The sequence below is a fragment of the Lepidochelys olivacea genome (genome assembly GCF_965140295.1).
Source record: "Lepidochelys olivacea isolate rLepOli2 genome assembly, chromosome: 2".
NCBI classification, from domain to species: Eukaryota; Metazoa; Chordata; order Testudines; family Cheloniidae; genus Lepidochelys; species Lepidochelys olivacea.
The window spans coordinates 167,650,321-167,662,321 of record NC_140412.1 but is presented as its reverse complement, the minus strand read 5'-3'; the positions used below and the strand labels follow the sequence as shown (position 1 = coordinate 167,662,321).

The 12,001-nt window shown below is 41.3% G+C and overlaps 1 protein-coding gene across 3 annotated transcripts in view; it reads right to left on the bottom strand.

Moving 5' to 3' along the window:
- The window catches only part of COBL (cordon-bleu WH2 repeat protein), a 171,415-nt gene that overhangs the window by 14,014 nt on the left and 145,400 nt on the right, over window positions 1-12,001 (bottom strand). For all 3 annotated transcript variants that reach the window (XM_084620008.1, XM_084620009.1, XM_084620007.1), the window contains one exon: window positions 231-334. In XM_084620008.1, coding sequence (XP_084476134.1) covers window positions 231-334 — 104 coding nt within the window. The remainder of the gene's footprint in view (window positions 1-230; window positions 335-12,001) is intronic.

The window sequence follows — 12,001 nt, the reverse complement described above, 5'->3', positions numbered from 1 at the left end:
AAATATCTGGATAAATAGATAATAGCAGCCTAAGGATACTGATTTGATCTAGCAGCAAAACAATATGGGTTGGAGTAGCAGAAATGTATAGTGTGGGCCAAATTTTGCTCACAGATATACGTGTAGCTCCCAGTGACTTCCATGAGAACCCTGCACATGCACAGGGCAGAAACTGACTCTGTATATTTTTGTCGTGCCTTACTACTTTTGTAGCTTACACAGTTCCCTACCTTCTAAATCTTCATCCAGTTCAGTCAAAGTCTGTCGGAGTCGTGCAGCAATGAATACGTCCTCATTGTCATTCTTAGCTGCAGTCGTTTCTTCATCTCTGCTACTAATTGAAAGAGAAAAATGGTGGGGTTATTTTTGCATTGTCACTCTGAAATCCATTCTCATTTCAACCCCTTTGGTTTCATTGTAGATGGGCAGCACATACCCCCAAAAGAACAAAACCCATGCAGAGCTACAGCCACGCACCAGACTGGTACAACCACGTCTCTTATTAAAGTATCTTTGCACTGTGGGGTCTCAGTGTGCTGGTGATCAAAAGATTAGGATTAATAAAGCTTGTCACAAAGAAATGGCTCGGTTTCACTGTGAAGTCTGTACAAAGGAGAGAGCCCAAATGGAAATTGTTTGAATATCTGCGTCATTTTAAAGCAGGCTGTATTGTGCACACAATGTATACACATATGAATTGAAATTAAAGGTAAATACAATTAAGCTCTATTAAACATCCATTTTTCATTCTGAGGGGAGGAAAAAGGGGTAACTAATCTCTTTGGAGACATTTCTAATTGTATTTATTGTAAGCCTGATTTTTCTCTCAAATATAACAGTGTAATCAACAGTAATGCCCCTGGTTTTAATGAAGTTATGCAATGGTTTAAAATCAGTGTGAAATCAGAATCAGGCCTCATATTTTCTCCACTTGTCATCTTCTTTTCTTTTTTTTTTTCCTATATAAATACCAATGATATTTGTGTGACAACAAGATCTTTGTTCCTTAGAGGTGGAATCCTGACCGCATTGAAGTCAGTGGGAATTTTGCCATTGACATCAGTGGACCCAGGATTTCACCCTAGGAGTTTGTTTATTCCTTCTCCTTACTCCTCACTTTAAGTCACAATTTGCTAGTCTGTGACATCCCAGTAATAATTTGTCCTTATGCTTAGATTACCAACAAAATAGTTTCCTGCTCCAGCCACTCTCAAATCCTTTCACTGGCTTCCCTTTGCCTGTCAAACTTCTTATCCTCACCCAGGCACTGTACAACTAGTTCTTGTCCACATCTGCCCTGTTTCCATTTACTCCCTCACCCACTACCTACACTCCTCCCAAGCCTCTTTCCTGTATGTTCAATTTATACTCTTCTCCTCTTCCACCTTTGTGCCATCTTCCATGCCCCTAAACTCTTGAAACTCTTTCCCTTTCCTTCTGCCCCTAATGGTGTCATCCTTCTCACTCAAATCCATCCTTGAAAAATGCTACCTTCTGGGAGGCCCTCTTATTTTAAAAATACAATAAAATGTCCTGCTTCAAGTAAAACTGTTCAGCAAATCATATAAGCCTGAATTTGGCTGTCTGTGTTTGAGTCAGACTGCAGGGTACTGCTGAGTGCCAAGAATCCTCAACTGCAGTTATAATTAATAGGCACTCAGCACTTCCCCAAAATAGGCCTGAGTTTCAGTGGGTTCTAAATTAGCTGTTATCACCCAAGAAAGAGATCTGGGAGTCACCGTAGATAGTTCTCTGAAAACTTCAGTTCAGTGTGAAGCTGTGGTCAAAAAGGCTAACAGCATGTTAGGAACCATTCAGAAAATGAGACATAAAATGAGACACAAAAAAAGAATACAGTGGAAATGGAAAAGGGAGAAGGGCAACAAAGAAGATTAAGGGTATGGAACTGCTTCCATACGACAAGAGACTAAAACAATTAGGACTCTTCAGTTTAGAAAAGAGACAACTAAGGAGGGGGATATGATAGAGGTCTATAAAATCAAAAATGGTGCGGGAAAAGTGAATAGAGAAGTGTTATTTACCCTTTTATACAATACAAAAGCCAAGAGTCACCCAATTAAATTAACAGCTAGCAGGTTTAATACAAACAATTGTGAAAAAGTGTTTCCTCAACTAACTTGTGGAACTCATTGCCATGTGACATTGTGAAGGCCAAAAGTATAACTGAGTTTTTAAAAAGAACTAGATAAGTTCATGGAGGGTAGGTCCATCAATGGCTACTAGCCAAGATGGTCAGGGATGCAACCCCATGTTTGGGGTGACCCTAAATCTCTGACTACCAGAATTTGGGAGTGAAAGACAGGGGTTGATCACTCCATAATTGCCTTATTCTGTATATTCTCCATGAAGCTCTGGTATGGGCCACCGTTGGAGACAGGATACTGGGCAAGATGGATCATGGTCTGACCCAGTATGGCAGCTCTTATGTCCTTATGAGAATCTACCAGAAGCCATTTTGTTTTTGTTTATTGAGCTTGGGCTGCAAAAAGTCATTTTGCTATTGCCCTTTGTAATAGACATCTGAATTCAATTTTTGGGTTGTCTCTCCTGTTTCTGTTGTTGACTTAATTAACCTCTTTCAACACATTTACTTTTTATGCCATTTTGTTGTTATATAAGTGTCTCCTACTGATAGGAGAATGAACTGAATGATGAACAGCAGAATGAACAGAATCAATGTCTTTTAAAGTTCACCTCTACTTTCTTGCTTTACTGTGTCAGCATTCGTGCAGCTCTGTGCTTAAATGCACAGATAAATTCCTTGAGCCCAATTCTCTTCTCACTTACACCAGCGTACATCAGAAGTAACTCCCCTGAAGTTATATAAATTGGTGTAAGTGAGATCAGAATCAAGCCCCCAGTATATGCCAAATAAATAAATAAGCTCCAGAACATTTTTCAGATGTTTGCCATTGCCAAAGACACCAGCTCAGCAAAGCATTTGACCATGTGCTGAATAATAATCGAATTAAAACACAGCACTTTAACACCTGCTTAACTTTAAGGAAGCAGGCATGTAAGTTCCTCTGAAAGCAATGTTTAAGTGCTGTGCTGAATTGGGATCAAATCCAGTAACCAAAATCCATTGTTTAAATACAGAGAGAAAGCACTGACAAACCAAAATGTTATATAGGAAACAGACTGCGAACAGTATATATACACATTGCTTCAACAACACAATGGGCCAGATCTTAGGAAGTGCTGATCATCCACCGAAGTCAAGGGAAGTTGAAGATGCTCCACACGACTTTGGATCGGGCCCTACCTGTGTTAACCACCAGTCACATTGCAATGCTTATGTTAACCTGGGTTTTCTTGTCAACAGACCCAGGGAAAGGCAAGGGAGCAAGAAAAGACAGGTTCCTCCTCATCTGATCTATAGGCTGAAGAACTGAAGGCTCCAGTGGAGAAGCCAGAGGATGCAAGACCCCAATCTTACAAAAAAACATGAAGTAAATGGAATTAATTATTTGAGAAAAATTACCAAACTATCTAAGCTCTTTGTAGGACCAGGCCTAAGCAAGGAGCTTGGTTATCCAGATACAGTGCAGAGCTCTATTATGAGTAGGTTCTCATACTGTGCTCATCACTGTAGTATCTAAGCAAATTCCAGTAGTGCACTAAACCTCATGATTAATGTCATGTGCTGTTTGTTCTCTCATCCTCTTGACCCCAGAGTCCGAACTATTTCTTCCCGTTTTATGTGTAACTCCTCGCCCCTGCCCCCAAAAAGTATTACTCCTGGGGGAATTCTATGCCACTGCGCAATGCAGAATTTTGCAGAAATTAATGTTGTGCAGGCAGAATTTCCTTTCCTACACAGAAATGGGCTGCAGTGCTGCTGGCTGCCATTAGGGGTTGCTGGACCCGACAGAGCCCAGTTCACACCTAAGAGACACTGCTGGGGGGAGGGGGAGGGGGAGGGAGCAAAAGGGTTCCTGGCAGCTGCAGGTCCTAGCACGCCCTGAGGGAAGGAGAGGGCGGTGCGCAGGAAACTCTGTGCAAGCCTGGGACCGAGCATCAGACTGTTTCTCCCTCTGGATCCCTGTGCTCTGGGGGTGAGGGGAAAGAGAGAGGCGGGTGTCTAGGTTGGGCTCTGTGGGGGTAGGGGTGCAGGTTTCTGGACCTCCTGGCTAGGCTGGGGGGGGGGGGACGGTGGGGGAGAAGGGGACAGAGAAACAGGAACTGGGTTGTCATAGGGGTTTCTTTAACTCTCTATTCCTGGGGGAATTTTTGTGTGTGTCTGTATTGTTACTGACATACTTGCTGACAGGTATTGAAACTAAATACAAAATAATTGAAACTGGCGTGATTATGTAGTGCTATTTTGACAAATAAAATTTACAGAATTTTAAAATATTGTACACACAATTTTTATTTTTTTGGCACAGAATTTTTAATTTTTTGTTGCAGAATGCCCCCAGGAGTAATTTATTATGCTTTATTCTGACAGTGTTCATTCAGTCTCCTAAAATACATAGGAAAGTGGCATTACAGACAGAAAGTCTGGCGGATTGTGCTCTAGGGCTAGGAACCAGAAAGTCATGAGTTCCAATTCTAGCTGTAGTATGGACTCACTGTGTGGTCTCAGGGACATTGTGTAGAATCTAATCCATCTCTCATTGAAATCAGTAAGAGCCTTTCCAAGATGCTGGATTTGGCCCTTACAGCTAAATTATTACTTCCCCTTAATAGGCACAGAATGGGCCGGGGAACCAGGGATTTCTTCCCAATTTCTCTGTGCACTTGTGCAGTGACAGAGTATTGTCTGCTTCCTAACCTCTGTGCCTCAGTTTCCCTAGCTGTAAAACTGAGATAACAAAACCTAACTCATAGGAGTGTTATGAAGATAATTAGTTGCTTGTACAGTGCTTTGAAAATGAAAGTACTGTACTATTATTATTTTTCTCTTAAGCATAAGGCTTTAGGGAAGGTGCAATTTTTTGTGCATTTCTTAATTCTAACAAGATTAATTCTTCTCGCCCACAAAACCCTCCAGTGTCCATATAAAAATATTAGGGATCTTCTCGAAATTATCATGGTTTTAAAATACATGTGTGTGTGTCTTGGGTGAGGGGGAAGGTCTAGGGGTTTCCAGTAGCTCACATGACATATAAATATGCTTAAAACAAACTTTTCACACGACAGTATTTAGCAAAAGAAAACAAAAGAGCCTTTAATTTCTTTTTAAACCCTCCCTCCCGACCCTTTAGCCTTTTCTTTTGTTGACAGTTCTGTTTTGGCTAGAATCCAAGACAAACATAAGATTTATTCTGATATTGTGTTTTACATGCTGGATAAACATTAGCAATGGCATTTTCTCACACACTTTTTTTCATTTGGGAAAGAACATGATAAACTTTAGGTTGCTTTTCTCATACAATACAAGGTGCTGAAAATTACAGCACTGCTGAGTTTTTAGCTAAGCTAGAAAGAGCAAATGTGCATAGCTCCAGGACGCTGCTCACTATATTCCTTAGGCAGATTAGCAGAGATCCATGCAAGAGCAAAGGATGGAGCGCAGCAACTGCTCACCTACCGACTTCAATGCTCCACTGAGCTGAGGCCACAACATGTGATTATTTCTCCACAGTCACTCTCTCAGCTGGAGACAAAATGAAAGTTACAGCAGCATTTTGTCAAATTAGCACCACAGAAGAAGGACTTCTCTGAGAAAGTTTAATTCAAAGGGGGAAGAGAAAAAGCTCAGATACATCTAGTCATAAATACTGCTTTTCTTTTTAAACAGTTAAAGGCACTATAATTGCAGTCAGATACGCTGCCATTATATTATATTTAGAGCAACTTCTTTTGGGTTTTAGCACATGATCAATTTAACCCAATTGTGAACTTAGAGCATTGGAAAGCTTGATATGGAGTATCAGATGCGGATGGCTGCAAAACAAGAACAGTGTTGCTGAAAAACACAATGGGTAACGCAGGGCTATGTGAACTGCCTTAAGGAGACAGAACAGTCATGCTGATTTTCTACCCTCATCCAGTAATATCAAAAGACCCAGGTTAGCGGTTCCCAGAATGTCCGATCTTGGCACAAGGCTCATTAATGCTAAATAATCGTGGGCCCTATCTTGAAAAGTGCTGAGAACTGATGACTTCCACTTAGGGGGGCTACTTCAATGGGTGTTGAGAGCACTTGGCACCTCACAAGAGGCACTCAGTAGCTTGCAGAAACCAGCCTGACATTTGATGTAGCAGGATGATCCTATGATTAAAAACAACGGGCAGGGACTCAAGAGACCTAGCTTCAATTCCCTTTTCTGCCACAGACTTTCTTGTGTGGTCTTGGGCAAAACACTTTCTCTATGCCTCAATTGTTCATCTGTAAAATGGGACTAATGATCCGTCCCTAGCTCAGAGAAGTGACGTGAGGAGAAATGCTTGGAGGACACACAGGTAGTACTATGGGAATGGGAGCTACATAAGCAGACAGATATTGAATGAGTTTAGGCTGCCCTGAGAACATGGTTTTGAAAGAGCATCCTCGTGAATAAGGCTTTCTATTTAAACTAAGTCACAGTGGGGACCCCAGACAATCTCCATGTATTGTATTGCCATTTGGACTGGCTTTTGTGATTAATGTAGCTAAATGCTTTTTAATAGTGGAAGTAGCTGTTTTCCAAATTAGCCAACAGTCCTCCAAAACCTTTGAAAGCATTTGTTTTCCTCTTCATCTTGTCAGAGGTGAAGGGGCTTTTTGATTTGCCATTTGAGAGAGAATGCGAAGGCTGAAAAACAGCACAGTTAGGCAACCACAATCCCAGAGGGCAGCCTACAGTCTGACACCTCCAGTTCTGACCCCCACCCCCGCCAAAACATTAGAAAATGATCTCCTTTGCCCCTAAGCCTACTCCCGCCTTTCTGAGGTGCAAGTGAACTTCAGTGTGAAAACTTTTAATGTTCCAGCTTCATATGACCAAAACCTGCAAACAGTGCCAAATTGTATGCTGTTAATGTACTGGAAAGTACATTCCATTTGGGAGCGGTTAGATAACAAAGTCATCATTTGTCTTTAATGCAAGGTTTCTGAAAGTGACAGGCAAATAAAGAAAAGAAAAAACATTCGGTCTGTATTCTGCCATTGTCTTAATGCCACATATCCCTGCTTTTCGTGTTGTTAAAGGAGAATAAAAGGCAAGCAGCACTCCCTTTTTGGACACAGGAGAGTTTGGTTATCAGGTTTATTGGAGTGTATTATATTTATAGGAGGGTAAAAGTGTGCACAAAGGTTGAATGCATCTATTTCCCATCTCGAAGAGAAACTGGCTTGTCAAGACTAGGATATGTGGGCCCAGTTCTGTCCTCAGATATATAAGCATTACCACCAAATGATTGTAATGGGAACTGCATGAGTATATTTGAGAGAAAAACTGGGTTGTTTCTTTGTAGCAAAAATAATTTACATTCCTGCTATAGGTCTCTTTCCTGTTCACTAGTCAAAAAACACTATACTGAAAATAAAAATGTTGCTGCTTAATATATATTACTGCTTTGCATTTCTAAAGGCCTTCCATCTAACATTATCCGAGTGCTTTATATACAAACATTAATGAATTAACCCACAGTATACCACTTCTCTTGCACAGAAAAGAGTTGCAAAAGAGACAAGGCAGGGACAGGTTGGAGAGGGTGGGGCAGAAAGGGTTAGGCTTACAGGAAATGGGCAGAACAGTATGTCCCCACTAGACACATGGACCTCAAGAGCCTGGAATGGAAGCCAAGATTCCAGAGTCTCCCCTTTTCTTTGCTGTCAGCAAATATGTGTGAAAGTGAAACTCACCGGGAAAGCGTGTCTCTCATTACCTGCTAGTGCTTGTTCACATACAGGATGGCAACCCTCTAGTGCTATCATTTACTTTGTTAGCTCAAGTTGCAAAGGTCTGTGTGGTGGATCTTAAGGTTCCAACCCTCTAATGACCCATGTGGGGATCAATATGATGTCACAAGATGGAAATTCTCTTTTTTCATTTTGCTTTTTTAAAAACTAGGAAATTACACACACAAATCTATGTTAAAGAAGTTTATTAAGGTTGCTAAGTCACTCACTCAAATGTGAGGAAATGTCAGAATTAAAGTTGTCCAGACAACCTTAATTCAGCTCCCTTGTGCATATGCATTATGATAGTCTTTAATTACATGATCACATACTATCTTTTCTACAGCGCTCCACCTCATTTAGTGCATAGGATGGTCCAGTTCTAGATCTGGAGCAGGGTTTTGTAATTAAGGAGGCTGTTGCCTGTAGGACCCCTACCTCATTTGTTGGTGAAACTGGAAGATGTGTAGTGAATAAGTCAGGAGCCTGCAGGAAGAGAAATAGGGGGTCTCATGGTTAATGTGGCCTTGGAGAACTGAACTCTATTCTTGCCTGCATGGCAGGGTTCCTGAGTGATGCTAAACAAGTCACTTAAATCAAACTTGTCATAGACAATCACTAATTGGTGTGTTCCTCATTTTCTGGGTGCCCAACTTGTGGCTCTGGGGCCTGATTTGCAGAAGTGCTGAATAGAGCAGGGAAAATAAATGATTTTTCAATCTGGGGGCTGAACCAAAATATCTAGAAAAAAATGGGCTTGATTCGAACCCATATCAATTTTTTGGATTTTTTTTTGTCAGATTGAAAACTTGAAAAATATTGCTTTTGAATAGACCAAAAATATTTTGGTCAACTGAAACCAATTTTTTTTCATGTTTTTGGTTCAATTTGGACATTTTTGGGTGGTTTTCACCTTTGTGTGTGTGTGTGTGTGTGTCTTAAAGAATTGGTCAGATTTCAAAATAGAATGCCATTTCAAGATGAAAAAGCCAAAATGAAATGTTTCAAAACAGTCAAAGAAAAATGTTTGGACTTTTTTGAGCTTTTTCCCATATTTTTTTGGCTGAAACTATTAGTCAAATTTGACCCTAATCTGCAAATGGTTTTGGAGCCCCCCCCAAAGCATTTTTCAGCAAAAACGTTATTTGCTAAAAACATTTCACCCAGCTCTAGTGCTGAGCACTGAGAATTGCAACTTCAAGGTCAGCAGGAGCTATATTTGAACATGTTATGGGCTATATACTGCTAAATACTCTGAAAAAATCAGTTCCTAGGAGTCTGAAATGGGAACCCAAAATTAGTGGACACTTTTGACCTTAATCTCTCTGTGTCTCAATTTCCCATGTATAAAATGGGAGTAATGCCAACCCCACATCTCAAAGGGGGGCTGTGAAACTAAATTAATTAGTATTCAGGAAGTACTTGGATACAAGAGTGATAAGCAACATAGATAAACTCATGAGGAAATTAATAATTCTGACTTCAGAGAGGGGTTTGAATAGTGTGCAGTAAATAAGGCATGGGGCCCCAAACTGAGCAAAGAGGATAAAACAAAAATATTGAATAGCTGCTCATTAAGTGAGCACTACCCATCCTGTGCACAGAATGAGGCCAGGGTCCTGCAGAAAAAATAATATGTGATCGTGTGATTAAAGACTATGTCATAATACATACGCACAAAGGGGCCAAATGAAGGTTGCATTGGCATAGCCTAACTTTTGACTGCTTAATTTTACAACCTGAATAATGTTTGTTTATATAGTTCCACACAGTAGGTGTGCATGATGCTTTGCAGGCATATAACACTGACCGATCCTTGCCCCAAGGAGCTAGCATGCTGACACCAAACAAAACGATGGGAAAAGAGGGGGTATGGGAGGACAGGAGTTACAACTGTAAGAGATCATGAGATGTGTTTATTGCTATGTATGCAACATTTTAACTTCTCTGTGGTTTGCTTATTATTCATTTAATACTATATATTAAAATTTTGTGAGCAGGTACATGATGAGATGCTAATCAAAAGAAGTCAGTTGCAAAGAGGAATTTTAAGGAAGAGAGTTAGATTGAAAGGGTGTTCAGGGTCAATGCTTAATGATGCTTATAATAATTTTTTCTATTATGGTAGATCCTAAGGCCCCCAACTGAGATTGGAGTCCATTTGCTAAGCATTGTGAAAACACTTTGGCGTAGATCAGGGATTGACAACCTTTGGCACACAGCCCATCAGGAAATCCGCTGGCGGGCCGGGCCGGGCCGGTTTGTTTACCTGCAGCGTCCGCAGGTTCGGCCAATAGCAGCTCCCACTGGCCTTGGTTTGGGAAGTGGAGGCCAGCACATCCCTCGGCCCACGCCGCTTCCCGCAGCCCCCATTGGCTTGGAACGACGAACCGCAGCCAGTGGGAGCTGCGATCGGTCAAACTTGCGGACGCTGCAGATAAACAAACTGTCCCAGCCTGCCAGCGGATTTCCCTGATGGGCCGCATGCCAAAGGTTGCTGATCCCAGTGTAGATGTACCCTGCTAGCTCTGCTTGAGATGCCACCTAAAAAGAGCAGTGAGGCCAGGGTAGCACGGCGGCAGCTTGGGCTAGCCAATTGCGTATAACTGCCCCGACTCCCTATGGATATGTACTCGGTCGGCTAGCCCGAGCTGGCACTCATGCTACACCAGCTGCACTCCTATTTTAAGTATACTAGCTCAAGCAGAGCTAGCAAGGGTATGTCTCCGTGAGCTGGGAATCACACCTCCCAGCTTCAGTGTAGCCGTACCCATAGCAAGAAACAACTTCTGCCCCAAAAAGCTTACAATTAAAACAGACAAATGGCAAGAGGGAAACCAGAGGCACAGAAAGGTGAAGTGACTTGCCCAAAGTCACCCAGCAGGTTGATGGCAGAGGCCAGAATAGATGGGATTCCCAGTCCAGTCCACTAGACTACTTAACCCCAAAACAGACACGAAATTATATTTTTGAAAATTAGTGACCCGGCAAGCTGTTCAGTGTGCATGGGCAACGCCCCATGAAGGCAACAGGACTCCAGCATGAGTACCTGGCAAAGCTGGGTGCAATTCTGTGTCCAAAACTTTTTCCTGCCAAAAATGCAGATTCGGCGACATCAAAACATTTCACAAATGTGTGTCGGTATCAGTGAGCTAGCTGATAAAAAAAACCAAAAAACATTTTGTTCAGACATTTTTGAAAATAAATGTTTTGATGTTTTGGTTCAAAACCACTTTTTGTTCAGAAACGTCCTTTAATTTTATTTAAAACACGTTAAAATGCTTGAAATCAAACCAAAATGTTTTGTTTGACCCTATATCTTTTTTCCCCCTCATTCACCAGAAACTTAAAAATACTTCATTTTTGGGTTGATCCAAAAATCTCTCCCCCCCCCCCCCCCCGCGGCCAATTTTTTGGAATTGCCCATGAAACAAAAAATCCATTATTTGCACAGCTCAAGCACTTGGGTCACCTGCTGGAGCAGCTCACAGGATTTGGGGTCTTACTTTGAAATCTCTCTGCCCTGCGTATTATGGATAGTAAGCACCCTATAAGGCCTTCTACTTGACAAAACTTTGTTGGAAATACAAATGCTATAGTCATTGTTATTTCTGAAAGTGTGAAGATAGTTGTACATGTTATTTCATATCTGAGCATAGATTTATGCTTGCAAACACATACAAGTCTACTGCATGCTAAGAGCCAGATTTTGCCTTTGAATGCACACATGGTTTTGTCTGACTTGCATCAAATGGGCAGACTCGGATTGTAATTCTCTCCTGTGATTTCAAAGGCTGGCATGCATTTCAGTTGCACTTTCTCAGAGTTTAGTCACACATCCCTTACGATAATTAGTAATAAATAATCTTTTAATTTTTAAAGCCACCCATGCCTGAAGGCCCCTGGAAGCCTTAACAAAATGAATTAAAAAATATAATTTGCCAAAAGTAGGCAACATTGCAGAATACCTCCTGGAGCATGAGCTAAGCATTATGTGGGACTCATTAGCTTATGTAAACACTTTGGACCTGATTTTCATTTAGTCATAGGCTCTTTACAGCATGGGCAGTGCAGTAGGGCCTTAAAGTGAGTGAATGTAATTTACTCCCACAGCCAGACCAGTGTAAAGTGACTTCAGTGCAAATG